The sequence below is a fragment of the Delphinus delphis genome, chromosome 12 (assembly GCF_949987515.2).
Source record: "Delphinus delphis chromosome 12, mDelDel1.2, whole genome shotgun sequence".
In the NCBI taxonomy this organism is placed as follows: Eukaryota; Metazoa; Chordata; class Mammalia; order Artiodactyla; family Delphinidae; genus Delphinus; species Delphinus delphis.
Window position 1 is genome coordinate 27,447,768 of NC_082694.2, and position 27,438 is coordinate 27,475,205.

At 39.1% G+C, this 27,438-nt stretch overlaps 1 protein-coding gene and 1 pseudogene across 2 annotated transcripts; one reads left to right on the forward strand and one right to left on the reverse strand.

The window, feature by feature from the left end:
* On the forward strand, window positions 1–27,263 carry DUSP11 (dual specificity phosphatase 11). Of its 2 annotated transcripts, none has more exons than XM_060027756.1 (9): window positions 1–224; window positions 1,616–1,691; window positions 2,655–2,786; window positions 5,772–5,895; window positions 9,284–9,344; window positions 15,541–15,587; window positions 16,203–16,278; window positions 16,501–16,689; window positions 26,689–27,263. In XM_060027756.1, the coding sequence occupies exons 1-9, from the start codon at window positions 124–126 to the stop codon at window positions 26,882–26,884; spliced, it is 1,002 nt and encodes a 333-aa protein (XP_059883739.1). In that variant the 5' UTR covers window positions 1–123; the 3' UTR covers window positions 26,885–27,263. The 2 variants fall into 2 exon arrangements, with proteins under 2 accessions (XP_059883739.1, XP_059883740.1); XM_060027757.1 differs by having other exon boundaries at window positions 16,507–16,689; window positions 26,689–27,260.
* On the reverse strand, window positions 12,300–12,962 carry LOC132435647 (RING finger protein 11-like; annotated as a pseudogene).
* Window positions 27,264–27,438: the final 175 nt, after the last annotated feature.

Sequence of the window (27,438 nt, forward strand, 5' to 3'; positions counted from 1 at the left end):
TCCGCGAGCTGCGTGAGGTAACGCCTAGGTGCCTGTGGTTCGTGGCCTTGTGCTGGCACCGGGGCCGCCGGGTTGGCGACTTTGGCACTCTTGGCGTTGGGTGGGCGGCATATTGGGGGTCACATGAGCCAGTGGCATCATGCCGGCGGGCGCTGGGGTCAGGGTCGCGGATATTCTGGACGTTCGTCGGCCAAGAAGAAGGGCGGAAACCACATCCCGGAAAGGTAATACGTCTTGGCCCCTGGGCGTTGCCGGTGGAGCTCGGAGCCCCTGGGCCTGGGCTTCGTCTCTTGTGCTGTCGCCTGTCACAGTGGCCCCTGCGCGCTGGCCCGTCCGCGCTGTGCTAGGGGGGGTACTGGTCGTCTCGCGGCTCAGTTCACAGTAGCTGAAAGGAAGTGTGTGATGTTCTGATTTCTCCCCATCGTTTTAAAAGGGAGGCTCTGGCCATTGCTCCTCGGGTAAAATGCAGGGGGACTGCTTTTTAAGATGGGACTTTCAGTGTTGGGGACCCTCCTTAATTACCAGGATGGAATCCCCTTCAGTTCCTCAAGCTGTGTTGTTTAGGCACAGAAAATGTGAGTAATAGGAACTGGAACTAAGTTTGAGTGAAAAAACGCACCGGTACCGCCGAATTTTCCGTTGAAACAGTTGATTTGTTTTGTCTCTAGGAATTATAAAGGGCGTACTGTTGCTTCCTAACCGGTGTTACTTGAGAGATCTACCTCTGTACGTTCAAATGATTAATTTTGATGCTCATGTGTGCAGTAAACCCTTTAATTCCCTAAGACCTTCCTTTCCTCCATCTCATACCCCATTAAGCCCGCTTCAGTTTATCTCCTGAATTTCTTTTGAATCTGTCAGCTCTTCCTCAACATCCTAATACTGAACTTGCCTGTCTGTTGCAAGGAGGTCCTAACTAGTGTCCATATATCTTCCAATCCATTCTTCATACAAGAAACCTTAAAAGCAAGTTGGAACATTGCTCATAAACATCGCTCAGAAACATTGTTTTGAGAAGAGAAAACAAACTGTTGGCCTTTAAGACTCTGCGTGGTCTAGAATCCTCTGCTTCTCTGGCCCCATCTTGTGCCACTTTTGCCCTCACTTTCAATGCTTCAGATACACTGAATTAACCTTAGTTCTAACTCATCTTACAGAAGTCAGTTCAGATATTATTTTTCACTGTGATTCCTAGCATTAAGGAATTTTATTATCAGGTTTTGTATGAGGACTAAAAATAAACTGTGAAGTGAAAAAATTGAGTTTAAACTATTTCAGTCAACACTCATGTATTAATGATACCTTAGTATCCAACATCGGGCTAGGTTTTATTAGTGATACAGAAGTTCTGGTCATCTCTGGTTTTAGATATCCCTTATTTGTTGAGACCTTTGCATTGTTTTGTTACCTTTTATCTGTTTTCAAGATGGGACAACAGGAACAAGGGAAGTATAGGTTATTACTAGGTGGGGTTGATAAGTGGAGCAGCAAAATGCAAAGCAGAAAGAACAGGGACCTACCCTAGAGGGATATGATTTCCATTTTCAAGGCGCATTCATCCTATGCAGGGAGACAGCCTAACATAAAATTTGCCTAACAAAAAATATATTAACAGGTGGAAAGACTATCTCCCAGTTGGACAGCGGATGCCTGGGACTCGTTTCATTGCTTTCAAAGTTCCTTTAAAAAAGGTAAGCAAAAGTTAATACCGTATGCTTCCAGAAATCTGAATTCACCATATAGATCCCTAGCTCTCAACCCCGTCGTACTCCATTTTCCCTATTTTTTAGCGAATACTTTTTAATACCTCCTTTACTATCCAGAATGGAATTCATAGATAAATACAACCTACTTTTGTACTTAATTAAAAAAACAATGTAATGCCCTAACTATAAATAAAGAATAAAGTAATTTCTAAGAAAGTAATAGGTATCTCAGTATGTAAATGTTTGGGGATGACTATACTAGAAATAAATAAATAGTCACTTACTTGTACCATGAATGCAGTAAACTATGGACTTTGATTGATAATGATGTTTCAGTGTTGGTTCATGAATACTAACAATTGAAGCACACTGATATGGAATGTTGATAATGGGGAAGGCTGTGTGGGGTGAAGGAGAGCGGATATAAGTGGGAACTGTGTACTCTTTGCTCAGTTTTGCTGTGAATCTCAAACTGCTCTAAAACTAGTCTACTAATTTAACAAAAAGTGTGTGTTGCTGACACTTGAATAACCAAAGAGATCAATGGAACAGGGTACATGTATAAGCCAAATACATGAAAGAATATTTAGCAGTGAAAGCCATCCTTCCTATATGTAGATATTCAAGAAGTATTTATTTCTGGCACTCTGCTTGGAGCTGGCAGTACAGTGGTAGGCAAAATTGATGTGGTCCCTGCCTTCTGGGAGTTTACAGTCTGGTTAGGAGACCAACATGAAATAAACAAACCTAGAAATAAATATATAGAAGTGAACTTATTTTTTTCCTTCTAATCTCTCTGGAAGAAAGGATTGTAATATCGCTTGTAAATTCCAGAGGAGGAGACATTACTTTTAATCTCATATGTTAGCATCACAGGGTTTGAATAAATGGATAATATAATAAAGGATTTTAAACACATGTTCTTTCTTATTTTATTCTTTCTGACAGAGTTTTGAAAAGAATCTTGCTCCAGAAGAATGTTTTTCCCCCTTGGATCTTTTTAACAAAATCCAAGAACAGAATGAAGAACTTGGGCTGATAATTGACTTAACATATACTCGCCGCTATTATAAGCCAGAGGTAAATGGAACCCGTAATTGAAAATGACCTTCTTTCTGATACTGTAATAATTGATAGTAATTCAGTAGTTATCATCTTATGCTAAGGTGAATCCTGGCCTTCTTTCATGGGTTCAAAAAGGGAAGCTAGTGGTTTCCTTAAATACACATTTGTAATTGCTGTTTCAAAATGAGATTAAAGATATGAATTGAACTGTAGTATTTGGCAGTAGGCTCTAGATATGCTTAAGAAATTCTATAAGCTTCCATGTTCTATATTTTGAAAATGAAGTAAACTTTTAGTAAAAATAGTAGTAGTCTAAAAGGAAAGAAAGGTATGTCCATTATGTCTTTAGCACTTATTTTAAGCAGTTGCCTGAGCACGTTTAAGCATCACGGTAAAAGACAATTGTTCTCTAAGGTTTATGCTTTCTTTTCCTAATACCTTCTGATATAGTACAGAACCCATATATTCTCTTGGCCCATGTAGGACATTCCAGTGCAAAAGAATTATCCTTCTTCTGACCTGTTCCATGGCCTTGGGAGACAGTAACACCTAATGTTTGTTAATATTTGTATCAGTTTGCCATTTAGAAAGCTCTTTCACATGCATTGACTTAGTTAATCTTCACAACAATCCTTTGCTGTTGAAGTGGAAGTAGTACTGATATCTCCTGCTGAGTGCTTACTCTGCACTAAGCTCAGAGGATAGACAACTACAATTACTAATTTTACAGACGATGAAACTGACTCTCGGAAAAGGAAGAATTGAAATTTCAACTCAGTTATTCCTCTTTATTTTTATTGTGGTAAAATATAGATAAATAGTATCTGTTTTAACCATTTATAAATATGCAGTTCAGTGGCATTAGTTACAGTCACAGTGTTGTGTAACTATCACCACTGTCTATAATCAAAACTTTTTCATCATCCTCAACAAAAACTGTAACCATCAAACAGTAACAACCCCATTTTCCCTCCCACCAGCCCTTAGTAACCTCTATTCTATTTTCTGTCTCTATGAATTTGCCTATTCTAGGTACCTCGTGTAAGTGGAATCTACAGTATTTGTCCTTCTATGTCTGGCTTATTTCACTAAACCTAGTGTTTTCAAGGTTTATCCATGTTATGGCATGTAACAAAATGCCACTCCTTCTTTGGCTTAATAAATCCCACTATGTGTATATACCATAATTTCTTATTCATCGGTTGATTGACACTTGGTTGTTTTCCACCTTGTAGGTATTGTGAATCATGCTGCTATGATCATTGGTATACAGATATTTGTTCAAATCCCTGCTTTCAGTTCTGTTAGATGTGCAGCGTAGGTAGTAGCAGAGTTGTTGGATCATACGGTAGCTCTACGCTTAACCTTTGAGAAAGTGCCAGACTGTTTTCTACAGTGTCGTCTTGTTTTTAAACAATTATCACAAATTTTAAGCATATACAAACGTATACAAAATACTGTGAGTGTTCCTTGTATACCCATGAACTCATCCAGCTTTCTTATTTACCAACTGATGGCTGTCATGTTTTATCTATACCCCCACCTGTTTCACCCCATTCCATATTATCTTGAAGCAGCTCCGAGACAGCATGTAATTACACCTGTACGTTTTTGGTACGTGCATTTAAAATACAGGACTTTTATTCCTTAATATCATTTTTTAATATTAAATACCCAGGGAGTGCTCAAATTTGCAGTTGTCTCCTAAATGTCATAAAAAATTGTTTATAAGAATTTTGAATTAGATCCAAATAAGGTCCACACTTTGCCGTGGATGGTTAGGTCTCTGAAGTCTTGTTTAATCTATAGGTTCTCCTTCCATGTCTCTCTCACTTTTTTTTTCCTCCTTGAATTTTGTTTTTAAAGAAACCAGGTAATTTGTCCCATCTAGATGTCGATGATTACATTCCATGTGTTGGTAACATATTCTTCAGTCCCTTTATTTCCTGTAACTTGGTAGTTGGTCTGAATGAAGCTTGCATGTTTTGTTTTGGCAAGACAGTTTCATAGGTGATGATGTGTTCTTCCATGGAGACATATATAATTGTGTCTTTCTGTGGTATTAGCAGTCACTGATGATTCATACCTACATCCATTAATTCAGTTGAGGCTTCAAAGAATGGTGAATGCTGTTGTTCTTTTTTTCACTTATTAGTTGGGTATATTTGTACGAGGAGAAGATTCCCCTAATCAACTGTTTGGTTGCCCAGTTGTAGAGGCATGATTCTCTTCTTTTATTTAACAGGTTTCAAAATAATGAGTTGATTCACAAATATCCTCCAGTGGTGACCAGTTTTGTAAAATTTTATTTATTCCTATCACCGTGGACTCCGTTACAGTTATTATTCTAACTGCGGCCCTATCTTTGGCCAGTTGGAGCTTCTCAGTGACTCCTGAGTCCTTTTGAAATGACATCAGTTGTTTCTAGACTTTTTCAGTGCTCAGAGCTAGGAATTACGTATGTTTGTTTTTAATATAAAATATATCATAGGTTCATACTGCTACTTTCCATTTATTTTCAGAACTACAGAATTTTCACTTATCCTTTTCTGTCTTCTATTGATAGTCTACTTTCTCCCACCCCAAGAATACCAGTTCTCAACAATGCCTGAAATTTGCTCTGTTTCTTAATTCGAATCCAAGTTCTTCTGACTGTATTCTACTACTCTACTTAAATCACAGCCGCTTTATGCCCTTGAAATGTAAGATAGAACATAAATGTAGGTAGAACTGTTTATATCATTTTGAGTTACATGTACATTCATTCACATAGATTTGCTTTTCCTTTTGCATGCCTGGTAACTGTCCATTCTGCAGTTTTAATGAAAACCAAGTGATAATTACTGGTTAAAGCAGCTTTGGAAAAAATGGCTCTTATCAGAATGACTGACATACTAAGTTTAATGTACTCTCCTGGTTTATATTCTGCCTTCTCTAATTAATTTTTTATTCTTTCCCTACAAAGGAAATAATACATATTTTCATGGTTTTGCCTTATAGGACTTACCAGAAACTGTTCCTTATTTAAAAATTTGTACAATTGGGCATCAGGTGCCAGATGATGACACTATTTTTAAATTCCAGTGTGCTGTTAATGGGTTTTTGAAGGAAAATAAAGATAATGGTGAGTTGTTGTTTTGTTTTTTTTTTCCTTTACCTGAACTTTGGTATGCATTTTGAGTGGGGTTGGGGATTTTTAACATTTTTAATAGTTCTGACATTAGTGTCAAGTTGTGTTTGGTAACATTAAGGTGGAAATGTCAGATGGTGCTAATAGAGTACGGTGTTTTTCCTGTTTATGGTCACAATTTAGTTTGGAAAGTGATTTTTGTGAGAAATATCAACTGAACTAGCTTACTTATCTGTTTTTTAAAACTTTGAATGGAAAAATACATTAAAAAATGTTCTTTTGTCCTATTTATTGGTTGAGAGGTGGAAGAAAAGGTTAAGACTCTCAGGTTCTTAGCGTATATAAAAAAGAAAACCAAAAGCGAAGTTTTGGAGTGAGACAGATCCCTAGAAGCAAAACAAAAGAGAGTGGACCAGAAGAGGGGCTTCCTCATAATATATGTGTTTAAGATATTTTTGCCGCTTTTACACTTCGGGTGCAAGTGAGGAAGAACACTACCACCTCTTATTCTTATCTTCAGACAGGAAGAACTTAAAAGGCTGGTGTTTTCTTGTTTCTGCTTTAAGATGTACTCTGTTGATAGTAGATCTTAATAGCGTGTGAATTTTAAGGATCCACTTGCCTTTTTCTAGCATCTAACTATCAGAAGGAACGTGGTGTTTGCCATGTTTTAAGACTGAGGAATCTTCTGTCTTTGGAACACCACTGACGCCCATGTGAAAGTGTTCATTTTGTCCTCTTTCTAAATTTAGCCTGAGGAGTGTGCACTTTATTAAATAAATATAACAGACAGTAAATATTCCGTGTATATATAAAATGATGCACATATATACATAAAACAGGGAGTAGGGGAGAAGGAATAGAGATGGAGGTGGGAAGATAGGGGATAGGAGGTGAGAGAGGAGGGCGAGACTGGAATTTCAAGATAAATTTTCATTCTGTAACCTGGTTGCTTAATGCAGGTACTAGCTCTTAAATATCTTCAGCCCTATTCACAGATCTTTCCTATACTTTAGCTTTCAAACTTGAGAGGCTTGGTCTTGCCTGTGATAACCAGGGTGTCTAGAAAGGAGGCAAATTATCTGATTTGTGTAAACTGTAGTCACAGAAATGTTACCTCTTAAGATGTTAGGGCGCAGCTGCTGGCCTACTCCCTTCCTCCAGCCTCCTTTGTGTGTGTTCTGTCTGCTCCGCGTCGGCTAGAAGATCCTTACAAGTGCATGAGAACACGTTTGTAAACCTTGATTGTTCACGTGTTATACCAAGTGTAGTCCATTGCATATGCTGACTCCTCTGTGGGTCTTCTGCATGCAGTGGGCCAACTTCGCCATGCTGTCTGCCATTGCAGTCTCAGGACCTTAGTTATGATCCATTGGTGACTTTCCTCTGCTGTAAGGCCCTCCCACAGGTGCCAGGCTCACTGATAATGAGGAGGAGACTATACTATGCACTCCCTAGAATTGGTAGAGACTCAGAAAATAAATTGTTTCAGTGAACACCGAGAGCCTCATAGGTTTGTTGTTAGGGCACGGGGATACAGAGGTGAGTAGAAGTCTTTGTTCAGTAGCAACTTACAGTTATCTAGGAAGATAAACATGTAGTGAGTATAAGTGGGTTAATTATAATAGAAGAATCAAGTGCAGCAGAAATATAGAGGAGAAATTGAGGAAGGCCTGACTGAGGAGACAGCGTTTGAGCTGGGCTTGGGGGAAGAGGATTTTGCCGGAATGAGGAAAGGACAGCCCAGGTATTGGGGACAGGTACAGAAGGCACAGGGCTTGAACTTGTGCTCTGGAGGGGCAGCCTCTGGTGTGACTAGAGGGTAGTGTGAAAGGGCAAAGAAGTCATACATTGATTTTCAGCAGATATTTGTATAACACCTTCTAAGTTGAAGGAACTGTTCTAGGAAGTAGGAACAGAACAAAGTTCTTGCCCTTACGTACTTTCCATTCTAGTGGGGGAGAGAGATAAATAAATAAGTAAATACATGGAGTGTCAAGTGGCGGTAAATGCTTTGGAGAATAACAAAAGAAGATGAAGAGGTGAGGGAATGTGGTAGGTGATCAGGGAAGTCCCCTCTATTAAGATGTCGATTGAGCAGAGCCTTGAAGTGAGAAACAAGCCATTGGCTATCTGGGAGAGTGGAGATGGGGTGGGAGGGTGTGTTCTGGGAGAGTGGAGATGGGGTGGGAGGGTGTGTTCTGGGAGAGTGGAGATGGGGTGGGAGGGTGTGTTCTGAAGCAGAAGGAATAGTAGGTGCAAAGTCCCTGAGGCACGACTGTGCTTGGCATGTTTGAGGAATAGTAAGGAAGCCAGTGTGGCTGGACAGGGGAAAGTGAGTGAGGGCAGGGCAGTAGAGAATGAGATCAGGGGAGACTGGCGGGGCAAAGGAGGGAGGTGGATGATGTAGGTCCTTGTAAGTCATAGTTTGAACTTATAATTCAGTTGGAGAGACACACTGGTATTTGTTTATAAAGAGTGCTCAATGCTATGCTAAAAACTTGGGCTTTATTCTGTGCTAAGTGAAGATTTTTAAGCAACAGAGCAATCCAGCCAAGTTTATATTTTAGAAAGATAACATCTTCCATGTGGAGGATCAGTTGAAATAAAAGAGATTGCTAGAATTGCAGGGCGGTAGTAATCCAGGCAGGAGATGACAAATGCCAGACACCACCTAGTCACAGACATACCTTTTGCAGAGATCAGCTACGTGTTGTTGTTTTTTATTTACTTTCTCTTATAATTTTTTTTAAGTGCTGGACCACGAAACACTGTGGCGTAGTTGGAAAAATCTGAGACTCGATTCTAGTCTTTTTTCTGTTGGCCTGCTGTGCAGCTTGGGCTTACGTCTCAAGCCTTACTTTTTCATTGTGAAATAAGAACGGTGCTACTTAACCAAGGTCTCCACAGGCACATAGACCCATGGCGTGTGAGGAGCAGTGAATGAGAGAAGGAATGGAAGTGCTTTGGGACCCCAAGAGCCCTTCAGAAACCGTTTGTACTTTTTTATATTGAGCATTAAAAGTGAAGGCATTCCATTTGTTTCACTCAAAAACAAATTCTCTTCTTCTGATAGCCTGTTTTTTTTTTCCCACCCCCTTTTTCTATAGTCAAATCAGTTCCTGATGGGCATTCTCCAGTCCACACTATTGCATCTGATTGGAGGCTATGCAAAATTTCCCAGAGACAATGAATTTTGACTTTATAGTAGTTAATTCTTCATAGTACATTCCTTCAAAAACACTCCTTTCTTCAGAGTTTTTCCTTTTCAGGATAGTGGTAGTGTTGTGGTAATTAATAAATGCTACTCTTCAGAAAATTGTATAACTTTTTTGTAGTGTATCTACTTCGCTTACTTAATTCCATATTCCCTGTTTTATAGACAGACTTATTGGTGTCCACTGTACCCATGGTTTAAACAGGACTGGCTACCTCATCTGCAGGTGAGTTGCAACCCCAAGAGGCAGACCATGTTTAAATTGTTCTGTTTGCAATAGTAATGTAAGCTAATGTAAGCTGAATGCAAAAAATGCAGTCAGAAGGGCTTCCCTGGTGGCGCAGTGGTTGAGAGTCCACCTGCTGATGCAGGGGACGCGGGTTCGTGCCCCAGTCTGGGAAGATCCCTACATGCCGCGGAGCGGCTGGGCCCGTGAGCCATGGCCGCTGAGCCTGCGCGTCTGGAGCCTGTGCTCTGCAACGGGAGAGGCCACAACAGTGAAAGGCCTGCGTACTGCAAAAAAAAAAAAAAAAAAAAAATGCAGTCAGAGAAATGTATGAAGTTTAAGGCAGTTTTGCCCCCTACTCAGAGGTTACCACCAATAATAATTTAGCACATATTTTTTCAGACGTAAAAAATGCAGATATAAGCATATACAATGGTCCCTTGGTATCTGCAGGGGATTGGTTTTAGGGCTCCCCATAGATACCAAAATCCTCGGATGCTCAAGTCCTGTATGTAAAATGGTGTAGTATAGTCGGCCTCCCATATCTGCAGGATATGGAACGGTTGGATATACAGAACTGACAGTACATGTGATTTAATGGTATAGTATTTAGACATTCTGGTTTATAATTTAATATATGGTGGACATCTTCCTATGAAAATATTTGGAGACCTCATTCTTATTTATTTATTAATATGTTTTTCCCCAAATTTGCTTTATGTAGTTGGATATAAATTAATGAACAAAAACTTAAGCAAGATACATGTAACAATTTAATAGAACCTGATACTCTAATTCTTTCAATTTTTCTCAAACTCATCATGGGGCTTGTAAGAAAATTAACCAACATGGATACTACTACAGTTGAATGTCAAATCTTTAAGTGCTTATGACATACTAAATCCTTCTATAATGCACTTACGAAGAACCCTTCAAGAGACTTGTGTTTTGTATGTAGAAAAGTGTTAAGAGTCAAATATTCAACTCAGTATAAAATAATAAGAAACACTTCTGATTTGTTAGGTTGAGATTGCTTCTCCTTTTACTAATGAATGATTTTTTTAGCTATAATATCACTGAGCTGAACAAATATGTCACCTTTGAGTACATAAGGAAAAATAAACACATGCTAAATGGGTAAAACATTACAACTACATCTTTAGTAGCCCATCTGTACTTCTAACACTTCAGAAGCTTAGAGATTCAGAGTGTTCTTACATTAATTGCAAGAAAAGTATAAAGGAGAAATTCCTTCTTTTTTGAGATCACAACTGTGAAGTCATGATTATACAAATTCTGCATTTGTGTGCAAAACATGAAACACATTTATCTTAATTCTCCCTGCTTACAATTGTCAGTCAACTAGCAGGACTTTCCTTCCAAGAAACAGACAGATGTGTTTTATATAACTTCAGTAACCTCAGCACTACAATAAGAAGACATGCAGTATCCTTTTGCTGTGGTTGAAGACAACAGGGAAGGAGGTCACAGGAAAGAATAAATCAAAATTGTTACAACTGAGAAACGTTTGTCAGTTTAACCATGGTGCCACTTTCATTTTTACATAAGCATGTTGGCATAACTCAAGCTCAATAAATCAGAATTCTTAATATTTAAAATTTACCTTAACTTTTAATTATCACCATGTTAACAACCAAAATAATCAGATGAAACACATAAGAAAGGGTAATGTTAAACCCCACTTTACTAGAGTTAGTTTCTGGACACATTAACTCATTTTTTTATAGAAGAGGGACAATGAATCTCAGTTTGCTTACAAGCTAGGAGATCACTCTGCATTTCTTAACTGCAAACAAATATAGCACTTGTAACAGGTTATAAATAAACTGGTTTTCAAGCACAGAGCCAGCCCCAACAGTAATAGTACACTATTTAAAAAGACCTAAGGCAATGAATTCCATTTCCAATGGAAAAAATGAATCATATGGTCTTGGACAAACAATTCTGATGGTTTACTTAACAGTCACTTAGTAGTTCTTCCTTGCTCATAGAACTTTATGATTTTTTAGAGGAGTGAAGCATTCAGCTTTAGTGGATAAATCCTTGTTAGCCTAAGACAGTCATTATTATATGCCTCTTTGCCATGAATTGTCTTATCAGTCTGTTTTGGCAAATGAGTAATTAGGGGAAGGCTGTTACTGTGCTTATGAGAATGATATTTTTCTCTGAAGAAAGATAAATATGCATTAGGAAAATGACCATTTGGACTCTTTTTCTGCTTCCTCCTTGTTTTGTGAGAATATGATACTTGGTTTTACCGCAGCTATCTTGTGACCATGAGATGATTATATGCCAATAACGACAAATGGTAGATTAGAAAGAACCAGCAAAGACAGAAAACAGCAACATCAATAGTAACAACAATCACAGCAAAAGAACAATGGGACCTTAACTTGTGGAGTTCCTATAAAATAAAAAATAAATGCTCTATGTTTATTCTAAAAAAAAAAAGAACTGTGCAAACAAGCTTAAAACTACTTTTTTTGTGCCAATGTTATAAAATGTAGCTTTTAATAAAACCTTGACCCAAATGCCAGCAACTTCAGAAAAGAATTTGGGTAGGGGGAAGAAGAAAGTTATCTCACTTAGGAAAAACAACCACTATCTGTATCCTAATCTTCGACACAATTTAAACATATATAGCTGCTGTAACACTTTATACAATTCCTATGTACTAGAGCAATAATAAGATCTAAATACAATTATATTTTTAAACACTGGGTGAAGGCTTTACATAAAAATAGCATCCTACTTTTCCCCATAAATTTCTAAAATATCACGTACTTTTCCCCAACATCTGCAGCCGTTTAGGAATTTTTAGGAAACTTTCATGCATTATCTTAATTCCTAATCCCTGGATCTTTGGGCTCAACGAGAAAAGATCAAAACCACCAAAAATGATGGTTCACTTGAAGTCAGGTGAGAGACACTGGCTCAGTTAGTCTCGTAGGACAAAAGCAGTGCTGCATCAACTGTCTCCATGCAGGAGGGGCCCGTGAAGGATCTCGTCAGCCAGTCATCTGTACAGCCCAGGTGATCTGCATACACAGCAGAAATCAAATTGGGTTGTCATAAACAAAGTCCATCACACAGATCACACACTCCCGGATCTTTTTTCTAATATTTATTTTATTTTATTTTATTTATTTATTTGGTTGCACCGGGTCTTAGTTGCAGGCAGTGGGCTCCTTAGTTGTGGCATGCAAACTCTTAGTTGCGGCATGCGTGTGGGATCTAGTTCCATGACCAGGGAACGAACCCGGGCCCCCTGCATTGGGAGTGCGGGGTCTTTAGCCAGTGCACCACCAGGGAACTAGAGAGAGGCTTTTTTTCTGATCCATTTCTTCCAGGGTCATAAACTCCTTTAGGCTGATGCTGTATGAGGCCTATTCTTTCCTATTTTGTTCCTCTCAGCTGAGTTGCTAGGCGAGTCTGGCTAGGTGTTGGATGATAGACCAAAACTGGAACTTGATCCAGATACGACAGCAGCGGCTCCTGATCCAGCTCCGTCCCCTTGCCGAAGCTAGCCCAGTCGGACTGAGACTTGTGAGGCAGGGAGATGTCATCCGAAGTGGGGGACTTAAGGCATTTCCTCATCTTCCGGGGCTTGAGTGTGTGATCTGTGTGCTGTTTTGACAGTCTTCCAACCTCATTCTTTTTTAAAATAATTAATTAATTTATTTATTTATTATTTTTATTTATTTTTGACTTTTAAAAATTTATTTTTTATACAGCAGATTCTTATTAGTTATCTGTTTTATACATATTAGTGTATATATGTCAATCCCAATCTCCCAGTTCATCTCACCACCACCGACCCCCGCCCTGCCTCGCTTTCCCACCTTGGTGTCTATACGTTTGTTCTGTACATCTGTGTCTCTATTTCTGCCTTGCAAACCGGTTCATCTGTGCCATTTTTCTAGATTCCACATATAGGCATTAATATACAATATTTGTTTTTCTCTTTCTGACTTAGTTCACTCTGTATGACAGTCTCTAGGTCCGTCCACGGACCTTTGTCCTTTCATCTGTTGATGGGCATTTAGGTTGCTTCCATGACCTAGCTATTGTGAATAGTGCTGCATTGAACATTGGGGTGCATACGTCTTTTTGAATTATGGTTTTCTCTGGGTATATGCCCAGCAGTGGGATTGCTGAGTCATGGTAATTCTATTTTTACTTTTTAAGGAACCTCCATACTGTTCTCCATAGTGGCTGTATCAGTTTACATTCCCACCAGCAGTGCAAGAGGGTTCCCTTTCCTCACACCCTCTCTTGCATCTGTTGTTTGTAGATTTTCTGATGATGCCCATCTAACCGGTGTAAGGTGATACCTCATTGTAGTTTTGATTTGCATTTCTTTAATAATTAGTGATGTTGAGCAGCTTTTCATGTGCCCTGTGGCCATCTGTATGTCTTCTTTGGAGAAATGTCTATTTAGGTCTTCTGCCCATTTTTTGATTGGGTTGTTTGTTTTTTTAATAATGAGCTGCATGACCTATTTATATATTTTGGAGATTAATCCTTTGTCTGTTGATTTGTTTGCAAATATTTTCTCCCATTCTGAGGGTTGTCTTTTCATCTTGTTTATACTTTGCTGTGCAAAAGCTTTTAAGTTTCATTAGGTCCCATTTGTTTATTTTTTTTTTAAGGCTGCATTTTTCCTTTGCTTACTGATGAACATATAAAAGTCTGAAGTTTTTGATATTATAAAACATCAAAGTAATGAACCTTGCTGTGTGAACACCTTTGAATATATATGCTTTGTCTCAGTTAACTTCACTCAGAATGGGACTTCTGCATCAGAGTTGGTGCCCTTACGCTTTTTGTGGTTGTTGCTACACTGTACCAATTTATGGTTGTTCATGCAGGAAATACTTATTGAGCATGTGTTATGTTTAAGCACTGTGCTGGGGGCTAGCAAAAAGACTTGTGACATTTTGTGAGTAAAGAGACTTGACCTGCCCTTTGTGAATTCTAACAGTCCAGAGAGGGAATAGATATTCAAGAATCATACTCTGCATGTAGAATTACAACTCTGACAAGTGCCAAGGAGAGGAACATAGTACCATGAGAGCATATCTTAGGGAGGATTTGATCTCATCATGGAGATTAGAGAAGGTTTATTTAGGGATGTTTCAGCTGATATCTGAAGGATGAGTAGGTATTAAGCAGATAGGGACGTTGGAGAGAGATTTCTGAGCATAAGGAATAGCAAAAGACCGTATAGTAGGAAAGCATATGGTGTGTTGGAGGAACTGGCCAGGAAGGTGGGGCTGTTGGGGGAGCATGTGATTATAATGGAGCTACAAGTGTGGGCAGGAGCTCGATTGTGCAGGCTTATGTTTAAGGTTTCAGACTTTAATAGAAAACCATTGAACTTTTTTTGTTGAAGGTGAGTGTGTGGAACATACCCAATTGCATTTTCAACCTATCATTTTGCTACCGAGTGGAGAATACACCGCAGGGAGAAAGTGGAAGCGAGGAAACAAGTTAGGAGACTTTTGTAGAAATTGGGCATAATGGTGGCTTGGACCAGGGTATGGTGGTCATTTTGGTGGAAAGATGTGGACAGATTCTAGAGGTATGTAGGCAGTATCATTGTTAGCACTGGTGGTGGGTTGAGGATGAGGGCGAGGGAGAAATAGCTGTCAGTGATGGTGATTCCTAAGTTTCTGGCTCCTATGGTTGGTTAGATAGGGTTTTTTAGATATGATGTTAATATTTATCCTAATTTGTCTTTTGTTATTTGTTGGTTCTTGATGAATACTCTGTCATATTAAGTCTCCTGTTTTGAGTGTACAAAGCATTTTGATCAAAACTGAGTGTTAAAAAAAAAAACAAAACTGAGTGTTGTATGTTATCAGATAACTTTTTAACATCTGCCAGTTTGGTCATGTATTTTATTCTCTTTCATTTATTAATTAAATTACTGTATTAATGTAAATAATTATATTAATAGATTTTCTAAAGTTGTGTTATCCTTGCATCCTTGGAATAAAGCCTTTTTGTAATCATGGTATATATCATTCTTTAATAATTATTGATTAGATGTGCTGATACTTTCTTAGGATTTTTATATCTATATTTGTAAAGCGAAATTGGACCTTTTTTGCAAAACCTTGATTTTCTTTTCTTTTTATTTACAAATGACTCGAATTTTGTTGTTTTGTAGATATTTGATTGATGTAGAAGGCATGTGGCCAGATGATGCAATTGAATGTAAGTATAAGGGTTGTCACTACTTTTCCGTTTTTATAAAATTTGAAGGTAGAAGTGTAGGGGAATTTCTTAAGTTTTGGAAAAAGAGAAAAGTTTGTAATTCATTTGTTCAGACATAAGATAACCGTTTACCAAAAGTTTTGAAAGGGATGTATCTGGAAATAGCGAGATATAACAGCCTGAATAATTAGTCAGTGGATTTCAGCATTTTTTTTCTTTTTTTAATTTATTTAATTAATTAATTTATTTTTGGCTGCATTGGGTCTTCGTTGCTGTGCGGGCTTTCTCTAGTTGCAGCGAGCGGGGGCTACTCTTTGTTGCGGTACGCGGGCCTCTCATTGCAGTGGCTTCTCGTTGAGGAGTATGGGCTCTAGGCACACAGGCTTCAGTAGTTGTGGCACGTGGGCTTCAGTAGTTGTGGTGCATGGGCTTAGTTGCTCCGTGGCATGTGGGATCTTCCCAGACCAGGGCTCGAACCCCTGTCCACTGCATTGGCAGGTTGATTCTTAACCACTGTGCCACCAGGGAAGTCCCTGGATTTCATCTTTAATCTGCTTTCTCTGGGAAAGATTTGCTTTTTGTACAGTTATCTCTAACAATTCATCCGTTCCTCAGTATTCAATAGGAGCCGTGGACATTGCTTAGAAAGACAAAACTACATTGAAGACCTTCGGAATGGTCCCATCAGAAAGTAAGTTGCATTTTATATGTGATATTTGTGGTTAGGAAGATCTATTTTTATATAATTTAAGCTGCACATATCCCTTCTTCTTATAGCTTGTTTACTTGCTCGAGGAAGCCTAAACAAATAGGAATGGGGGGAGGATGGAATTGTTATTTTCACGGGCCAAAATATAGTCACTAAATTGGCTACTGAATTTGCAGACCAGTAATATTTTGTGGAAACATTCTGTTTGAGGAATCGGGATTCCAGTGTATCCAGAACAAGTGGTTTTGAAGACTCAGCGCGTATGATGGAACCAGTTCACACAGCTAATAAGTCTGTTAACCAAGGACTGAAGTATAACCTACATCAGACCCCAGGTTACCCAACATCTCGGCATTTCCGTACCCAGACCCAAGATTCGCAGCAATCAGAAAGGTATCTCTGCTTTCCCTTTTTCTAGAATTGAAATAGAAATTAATATTATAAATTAGTGCAAACACATTATAATGTGAAGAACTGGTGTTTTCTTGCTGATCAGTGTCAACCAGGAGGTATTGTTTGTTCCATATTTTGCATTTAGGGCTGGAAAATCAAGTACAGGAGGGGGAATAGGTGATTTTTCAGAGGCAGTTGGGAAGAGGACTTAGAAATTTTCATTGATTCTTAAACTTAGTTTAAGCCAATAATTTGATGTGAGTGTCAGAAAGGATCTTACATTCTTAGGCTGCAGTAATAGTGGTATAGTTTTCAGAATAAAGAAGGTTGCTTTATTTAAAGAGTAAATACAAATTATAGGGAAAATGGTAAAATTCCAGTAGAGAAACTTGCAAAGGGGTTGAACATATAAATCACAAACATACTTTTACATGGGAAACAGGAAAAACCTCAGTACAATTAAACAATACTTTTTGCTATTTTGCTATTAATTTAGCAAGTTTTTGACAAGGTAGTCCAGTGTATTGATTGTCAGGCTGGACTTGGGTTTGCATCCTGGCTCTGCTGTTCACCCTGTATGTGATCTTTTTTTTTTTTTTAACATCTTTATTGGAGTATAATTGCTGCAATGAACATTCTGGTACACGACTCTTTTTGAATTATGGTTTTCTCAGGGTATATGCCCAGTAGTGGGATTGCTGGGTCATAGGGTAGTTCTCTTTGTAGTTTTTTAAGGAACCTCCATACTGTTCTCCATAGTGGCTGTACCAATTCACACTCCCACCAGCAGTGCAAGAGTGTTCCCCTTTCTCCACACCCTCTCCAGCATTTATTGTTTCTAGATTTTTTGATGATGGCCATTCTGACCAGTGTGAGATGATATCTCATTGTAGTTTTGATTTGCATTTCTCTAATGATTAGTGATGTTGAGCATTCTTTCATGTGTTTGTTGGCAGTCTGTATATCTTCTTTGGAGAAATGTCTATTTAGGTCTTCTACCCAATTTTGGATTGGGTTGTTTTTTTCTTATTGCGCTGCATGAGCTGCTTATAAATTTTGGAGATTAATCCTTTGTCAGTTGCTTCATTTGCAAATATTTTCTCCCATTCTAAGGGTTGTCTTTTGGTCTTTTTTTTTTTTTCTTTTTTGTTACATCTTTATTGGACTACAATTGCTTTACAATGGTGTATTAGTTTCTGCTTTATAACAAAGTGAATCAGTTATACATATACATATGTTCCCATATCTCTTCCCTCTTACGTCTCCCTCCCTCCCACCCTCCCTACCCCACCCCTCCAGGCAGTCACAAAGCACTGAGCTTGATCTCCCTGTGCTATGCAGCTGCTTCCCACTAGCTATCTGTTTCACGTTTGGTAGTGTATATATGTCCATGCCTCTCTCTCACTTTGTCACAGCTTACCCCTCCCCCTCCCCATATCCTCAAGTCCATTCTCTAGTAGGTCTGTGTCTTTATTCCTGTCTTACCTCTAGGTTTTTCATGACATTTTTTTCTCTTCAATTCCATATATATGTGTTAGCATACGGTATTGTCTTTCTCTTTCTGACTTACTTCACTCTGTATGACAGACTCTAGGTCTATCCACCTCATTACAAATAGCTCAATTTAGTTTCTTTTTATGGCTGAGTAATATTCCATTGTATATATGTGCCACATCTTCTTTATCCATTCATCTGATGATGGACACATAGGTTGTTTCCATCTCCGGGCTATTGCAAATAGAGCTGCAATGAACATTTTGGTACATGACTCTTTTTGAATTATGGTTTTCTCAGGGTATATGCCCAGTAGTGGGATTGCAGGATCATATGGTAGTTCTATTTGTAGTTTTTTATTTTTTATTTTTTTATTTTTTTATTTTTTATTTTTGTGATACAAGGGCCTCTCACTGTTATGGCCTCTCCCGTTGCAGAGCACAGGCTCCGGACGTGCAGGCTCAGCGGCCATGGCTCATAGGCCCAGCCGCTCCACGGCATGTGGGATCTTCCCGGACTGGGACATGAACCCGTGTCCCCTGCATCGGCAGGCGGGCTCTCAACCACTGCGCCACCAGGGAAGCCGCTATTTGTAGTTTTTTAAGGAACCTCCATACTGTTCTCCACAGTGGCTGTATCAATTCACATTCCCACCAACAGTGCAAGAGGGTTCCCTTTTCTCCACACCCTCTCCAGCATTTATTGTTTCTAGATTTTTTGATGATGGCCATTCTGACTGGTGTGAGATGATATCTCATTGTAGTTTTGATTTGCATTTCTCTAATGATTAATGAAGTTGAGCATTCTTTCATGTGTTTGGTGGCAGTCTGTATATCTTCTTTGGAGAAATGTCTATTTAGGTCTTCTATCCATTTTTGGATTGGGTTGTTTGTTTTTTTGTTATTGAGCTGCATGAGCTGCTTATAAATTTTGGGGATTAATCCTTTGTCAGTTGCTTCATTTGCAAATATTTTCTCCCATTCTGAGGGTTGTCTTTTGGTCTTGTTTATGGTTTCCTTTGCTGTGCAGAAGCTTTGAAGTTACATTAGTTCCCATTTTTAAATTTTTGTTTTTATTTCCATTTCTATAGGAGGTGGGTCAGAAAGGATCTTGCTGTGATTTAGGTCATAGAGTGTTCTGCCTATGTTTTCCTCTAAGAGTTTGATAGTTTCTGGCCTTACATTTAGGTCTTTAATCCATTTTGAGCTTATTTTTGTGTATGGTGTTAGGGATTTGATCTAATCTCATACTTTTTTTTTTTTTTTTTTGGGGGGTACACGGGCCTCTCACTGTTGTGGCGTCTCCTGTTGCGGAGCACAGGCTCCAGACGCGCAGGCTCAGCGGCCATGGATCACAGGCCTAGCTGCTCCGCGGCATGTGGGATCTTCCCAGACTGGGGCACGAACCCGTGTCCCCCGCATCGGCAGGCAGATTCTCAACCACTGCGCCACCAGGGAAGCCCTAATCTCATTCTTTTAATTGTACCTGTCCAGTTTTCCCAGCACCACTTATTGAAGCGGCTGTCCTTTCTCCACTGTACATTCCTGCCTCCTTTATCAAAGATAAGGTGACCATATGTGCGTGCGTTTATCTCTGGGCTTTCTATCCTGTTCCATTGATCTATCTTTCTGTTTTTGTGCCAGTACCATACTGTCTTGATTACTGTAGCTTTGTAGTATAGTCTGAAGTCAGGGAGCCTGATTCCTCCAGCTCCGTTTTTCATTCTCAAGATTGCTTTGGCTATTCGCGGTCTTTTGTGTTTCCATACAAATTGTGAAATTTTTTGTTATAGTTCTGTGAAAAATGCCAGGGTAGTTTGATAGGGATTGCATTAAATCTGTAGATTGCTTTGGGTAGTAGAGTTATTTTCACAATGTTGATTCTTCCAATCCAAGAACATGGTATATCTCTCCATCTATTTGTATCATCTTTAATTTTTTTCATCAGTGTCTTATAATTTTCTGCATACAGGTCTTTTGTCTCCTTAGGTAGGTTTATTCTTAAATATTTTATTCTTTTTGTTGCAGTGGTAAATGGGAGTGTTTTCTTGATTTCACTTTCAGATTTTTCATCATTAGTGTATAGGAATGCCAGAGATTTCTGTGCATTTATTTTGTATCCTGCTACTTCACCAAATTCATTGATTAGCTCTAGTAGTTTTCTGGTAGCATCTTTAGGATTCTCTATGTATAGTATCATGTCATCTGCAAACAGTGACAGCTTTACTTCTTTTCCAATTTGGATTCCTTTCATTTCCTTTTCTTCTCTGACTGCTGTGGCTAAAACTTCCAAAACTATGTTGAATAAGAGTGGTGAGAGTGGGCAACCTTGTCTTGTTCCTGATCTTAGTGGAAATGCTTTCAGTTTTTCACCATTGAGGACGATGTTGGCTGTGGGCTTGTCATATATGGCCTTTATTATGTTGAGGAAAGTTCTCTCTATGCCTACTTTCTGCAGGGTTTTTATCATAAATGGGTGTTGAATTTTGTCAAAAGCTTTCTCTGCATCTATTAAGATGATCATATGGTTTTTCTCCTTCAACTTGTTAATATGGTTTATCACATTGATAGATTTGTGTATATTGAAGAATCCTTGCATTCCTGGAATAAACCCCACTTGATCATGGTGTATGATCCTTTTAATGTGCTGTTGGATTCTGTTTGCTAGTATTTTGTTGAGGATTTTTGCATCTATGTTCATCAGTGATATTGGCCTGTAGTTTTCTTTCTTTGTGACATCCTTGTCTGGTTTTGGTATCAAGGTGATGGTGGCCTCGTAGAAGGAATTTGGGAGTGTTCCTCCCTCTGCTATATTGTGGAAGAGTTTGAGAAGGATAGGTGTTAGCTCTTCTCTAAATGTTTGATAGAATTCGCCTGTGAAGCCATCTGGTCCTGGGCTTTTGTTTGTTGGAAGATTTTTAATCACAGTTTCAATTTCAGTGCTTGTGATTGGTCTGTTCATATTTTCTATTTCTTCCTGATTCAGTCTTGTCAGGTTGTGCATTTCTAAGAATTTGTCCATTTCTTCCAGGTTGTCCATTTTATTGGCATAGAGTTGCTTGTAGTAATCTCTCATGATCTTTTGTATTTCTGCAGTGCCAGTTGTTACTTCTCCTTTTTCATTTCTAATTCTATTGATTTGAGTCTTCTCCCTTTTTTTCTTGATGAGTCTGGCTAATGGTTTATCAATTTGGTTTATCTTCTCAAAGAACCAGCTTTTAGTTTTATTGAACTTTGCAGTCGTTTCCTTCTTTTTCATTTATTTCTGATCTGATCTTCATGATTTCTTTCCTTCTGCTAACTTTGGGGTTCTTCTTGTTCTTCTTTGTCTAATTGCTTTAGGTGCAAGGTTAGGTTGTTTATTCGAGATGTTTCCTGTTTCTTAAGGTAGGATTGCGTTGCTATAAACTTCTCTCTTAGAACTGCTTTTGCTGCATCCCATAGATTTTGGGTCATCGTGTCTCCATTGACATTTGTTTCTAGGTATTTTTTAATTTCCTCTTTGATTTCTTCAGTGATCACCTCGTTATTAAGTAGTGTATTGTTTAGCCTCCATGTGTTTGTATTTTGTACAGATCTTTTCCTGTAATTGATATCTAGTCTCATAGCGTTGTGGTCGAAAAAGATACTTGATACAATTTCAATTTTCTTAAATTTACCAAGGCTTGATTTTTGACCCAAGATATGATCTATCCTGTAGAATGTTCCATGAGCACTTGAGAAAAATGTGTATTCTGTTGTTTTTGGATGGAATGTCCTATAAATATCAATTAAGTCCATCTTGTTTAATGTATCATTTAAAGCTTGTGTTTCCTTATTTATTTTCATTTTGGATGATCTGTCCATTGTTGAAAGTGGGGTATTAAAGTCTCCTACTATGAATGTGTTACTGTCGATTTCCCCTTTTATGGCTGTTAGTATTTGCCTTATGTATTGAGGTGCTCCTATGTTGGGTGCATAAATATTTACAATTGTTATATCTTCTTCTTGGATCGATCTCTTGATCATTATGTAGTGTTCTTCTTTGTCTCTTGTAATAGTCTTATTTTAAAGTCTATTTTGTCTGATATGAGAATTGCTACTCCAGCTTTCTTTTGGTTTCCATTTGCATGGAATATCTTTTTCCATCCCCTTACTTTCAGTCTGTATGTGTCTCTAGGTCTGAAGTGCACCTCTTGTACCCAGCAAATATATGGGTCTTGTTTTTGTTATCCATTCAGGCAATCTGTGTCTTTTGGTGGGAGCATTTAGTCCATTTACATTTAAGGTAATTATCGATATGTATGTTCCTATTCCCATTTTCTTAATTGTTTTGGGTTTGTTATTGTAGATCTTTTCCTTCTCTTGTGTTTCTTGCCTAGAGAAGTTCATTTAGTAGTTGTTGTAAAGCTGGTTTGGTGGTGCTGAACTCTCTCAGCTTTTGCTTGTCTGTAAAGCTTTTAATTTCTCCATCCAATCTGAATGAGATCCTTGCTGGGTAGAGTAATCATGGTTGCAGGTTCTTCTCCTTCATCACTTTAAATATGTCCTGCCAGTCCCTTCTGGCTTGCAGAGTTTCTGCTGAAAGATCAGCTGTTAACCTTATGGGGATTTGCTTGTGTGTTATTTGTTGTTTTTCCCTTGCTGCTTTTAATATGTTTTCTTTGTATTTAATTTTTGACAGTTTGATTAATATGTGTCTTGGCGTATTTCTCCTTGGATTTATCCTGTATGGGACTCTCTGTGCTTCCTGGACTTGATTAACTATTTCCTTTCCCATATTAGGGAAATTTTCAACTATAATCTCTTCAAATATTTTCTCAGTCCCTTTCTTTTTCTCTTCTTCTTCTGGATCCCCTATAATTCGAATGTTGGTGCATTTAATGTTTTCCCAGAAGTCTCTGAGACTGTCCTCATGTCTTTTCATTCTTTTTTCTTTATTCTGCTCTGCAGTAGTTATTTCCACTATTTTATCTTCCAGGTCACTTATCCGTTCTTCTGCCTCAGTTATTCTGCTATTGATCCCATGTAGAGTATTTTTAATTTCATTTATTTTGTTGCTCATCATTGTTTGTTTCCTCTTTAGTTCTTCTAGGTCCTTGTTAAATGTTTCTTGCATTTTGTCTGTTCTATTTCCAAGATTTTGGATCATCTTTACTATCATTATTCTGAATTCTTTTTCAGGTAGATTGCCTATTTCCTCTTCATTTGTTAGGTCTGGTGTGTTTTTATCTTGCTCCTTCATCTGCTGTGTTTTTCTGTCTTCTCATTTTGCTTATCTTGCTGTGTTTGGGGTCTCCTTTTTGCAGGCTGCAGGTTCGTAGTTCCCATTGTTTTTTGTGTCTGTCCCCAGTGGCTAAGGTTGATTCAGTGGGTTGTGTAGGCTTCCTGATGGAGGGGACTAGTGCCTGTGTTCTGGTGGATGAGGCTGGATCTTGTCTTTCTGGTGGGCAGGTCCACGTCTGGTGGTGTGTTTTGGGGTGTCTGTGGACTTACTGTGATTTTAGGCAGCCTCTCTGCTAATGGGTGGGGTTGTGTTCCTGTCTTGCTAGTTGTTTGGCATAGGATGTCTAGCACTGTACCTTGTTGGTCGTTGAGTGAAGCTGGGTGCTGGTGTTGAGATGGAGATATTTGGGAGATTTTCGCCGTTTGATATTATGTGGAGCTGGGAGGTCTCTTGTGGACTAGTGTCCTGAAGTTGGCTCTCCCACCTCAGAGGCACAGCACTGACTCCTGGCTGGAGCACCAAGAGCCTTTCACCCACACAACTCAGAATAAAAGGGAGAAAAAGTAGAAAGAAAGAAGGGAGGGAGGGAGGAGGGAAGGAAGGAAGAAAAGAAAGAAAGAAGATAAAGTACAATAAAATAAAGTAAGATAAAATATAATAAAGTTATAAAAATAAAAAAATAATTAAGAGAAGAAAAGAAAAAATAACGGACGGATAGAACCCTAGGACAAATGGTGGAAGCAAAGCTATACAGACAAAATTTCTCACAGAAGCATACTCCTACACACTCACAAAAAGAGGAAAAGGGGAAAAAATCATAAATCTTGCTCTCAAAGTCCACCTCCTCAATTTGGGATGGTTCGTTGTCTATTCGTGTATTCCACAGATGCAGGGTCCATCAGGTTGATTGTGGAGCTTTAATCTGCTGCTTCTGAGGCTGCTGGGAGAGATTTCCCTTTCTCTTCTTTGTTCTCACAGCTGGCAAGGGCTCAGCTTTGGATTTGGCCCTGCCTCTGTGTGTAGGTCGCCGTAGGGCGTCTGTTCTTCGCTCAGACAGGATGGGGTTAAAGGAGCCGCTGAATCGGGGGCTCTGGCTCACTCAGGCTGGGGGGAGGGAGGGGCACGGAGTGCGGGGCGAGCCTGCGGCGGCAGAGGCCAGCGTGACGTTGCACCAGCCTGAGGCATGCCGTGCGTTCTGGGGGGGGGGGGGTGTCGCTGGATCCCAGGACCCTGGCAGTGGCGGGCTGCACAGTCTCCCCGGAAGTGGGGTGTGGATAGTGACCTGTGCTCGCACACAGGCTTCTTGGTGGTGGCAGCAGCAGCCTTAGCGTCTCATGCCAGTCTCTGGGGCCCGCGCTTTTAGCCTCGGCTTGCGCCCATCTCTGGAGCTCCTTTAAGCAGCGCTCTTAATCCCCTCTCCTCATGCACCAGGAAACAAAGAGGGAAGAAAAAGTCTCTTGCCTCTTCGGCAGCTCCAGACTTTTACCCGGACTCCCTCCCAGCTAGCCATGGTGCACTAACCCCCTGCAGGCTGTGTTCACGCTGCCAACCCCAGTCCTCTCCCCTCGCTCTGACCGAAGCCCGAGCCTCAACTCTCAGCCCCGCCTGCCCCGGCGGGTGAGCAGACAAGCCTCTTGGGCTGGTGAGTGCCGGTCGGCCCTGATCCTCTGTGCGGGAATCTCCCCGCTTTGCCTTCCACACCCCTGTTGCTGTGCTCTCCTCCGTGGCTCCGAAGCTCCCCCCTCCGCCACACGCAGTCTCCACCCACGAAGGGACTTCCTCGGGTGTGGAAATCTTTCCTCTTTCACAGCTCCCTCCCACCGGTGCAGGTCCCATCCCTATCCTTTTGTCTCTGTTTATTCTTTTTTCTTTTGCCCTACCCAGGTATGTGGGGGGTTTCTTGCCTTTTGGGAGGTCTGAGGTCTTCTGCCAGCGTTCAGTAGGTGTTCTTTAGGAGTTGTTCCACGTGTAGATGTATTTCTGGTGTATCTGTGGGGAGGAAGGTGATCTCTGCGTCTTACTCTTCCGCCATCTTCCCAGAACCCCCCCTGTATGTGCTCTTGAGTAAGATCTCTAAATTCCTATTTTATTATCAGTTAGATGGAAATTTTAATAATATTATAAATAAAATTTTAATAACATATACCTTGGGATTGTTGTAGATTATTACATGAGTTAATAAAGTACTTTAGCACATTGTAAACTTTCAGTTTTCAAAAAGATATTTTGGCATTTTTAGCAGATGTAAACATTTCAAAAAGGTTGCTTGTATTGCCAGGGCACTAAAAAATGGTATAGCCCTTTTGAAACATAACTGTAATAGCCATAAAAATGTTCATACCTGGTAATTCCACCATGAGGTTACAGAAATACTTAAAAATATGGAAAAATCTACGTGCATTTAATCATTCAGCACATTTCTCAAACTCCCTACTATGTATCAGACTCTGGACTAGATGCTTAGGATACAGTTGTATATGTTCTGGGATGTTAATCTCAGCATTATTTACAGTAGTGGAAAAATTGGTAGCAGCTTGCATTTCTAATGATGAAGAATAGCTAAGTAAATTATTATATCCATACTATGATATTTTATAAAACCATTGAAAGTGATAGCTTACTTATGATAAGTGAAAATAATAGGTTATGATTCAGCAGTCAAAAAAAGATGCTAGGGGGGAAAAGACCAAAAGTAAATATTAACCAGTTGACTTAGATTAAGTGGGATTGAGGGATTTTTGGGGGTGTTTGCTTTTCTCAGATTTCCAAATTTTCTTTTGTATGATTGTATTAGATTTACTGATGTTGCTTTTGAAACAATTAAATTTTAATTTTCCAAATTTGCTGCATGTGCCAAGGTTAGAATTTCTACATTTTATAATTAATTTATATATGTATTTACTTATGAAGTGAAAGTAGGTTCCTGGTTTCAAAAATAAATAGCTTATTCTGTTTCATGTCAACCCTGCCACACTTGGAGAGAATGTATCTGATTAGAATAGTATGGGCATTTATAGGGAAAGATGGAAAGGCTTCTGGGAACCTACAGTGTGCCAAGGCATTGTGGTGGGTAATTGAAGTATATCATCTTAATTTACCTTCAAAACAATCCATGAAGATGGAAGGTATTATTAGCTCTATTTTATAAAGAACTACGAAATCCAAAGATTAAGCAATTTTATCTGCTAAAATCACGCAGGTAGAAAACAGTAGAACCAGAGTATCTATGTATAATTTTATAAAGCTTATTATATATATTTATTAAACTAATAATGGTGTATTACTTTTGTTTTGTTTAAGAAAATTTTCACAGAATCAGAACATTTACCAGAGAGGCCATATTCCTCCTCCTGGTCCCCACGGAGAGGACTGTTTACACAGGAGGTACTCTTGGAATGTAAAGCCAAATGGCAGTCAAGCAGCGCAGAACAGAAGGTGGTATCCTGGCAGTTACTACAGACTACCCTATCCAACCTATTATAGATGGACCAAGTGACACAAGCCTGGAAACACACCCTGGAAATCTACCTGGAGACAGAACAGGACCGAAGACAGCCAGAGTGACTTTTTATAAAATCAGGTCAAATGAGGTTTACAATCTATTTTAGTGCTCCCTTATGTGTTCAAGCTTAAGGAAAAATTATATTGATACTTAGCTCCGCTGATAAATTTGCAGTATTTACAACAGTGAAGGAAATAATCTGTCATTCCAGTCTTAAATTTTTTTAAAGGAGGATGATATTTTAGAACTGGTAAAAGTAATAAAGAACATCCCTTGTAAATTATTTTTAAAAATTCTATCTTCCTTTTCTGGTGTATTTCCTTCTGACTAGACTTGTAATGTTAGTGTGTGTGTGTGTGTGTGTATGTATGTGTGTGTGTATGTATGTGTGTGTGTGCAGAAAATTTATAGTGTTTTTGTCATGTTCTGTTATTACCCAATCATCAGGGTATCTCCCCCCCACCACCCTGGCCCCAAACTGTTCAAGATTTCTATTAAAATCTACCTAGGAGATAATCTCTTTAGAACCTAATCACTATCTGTAATTA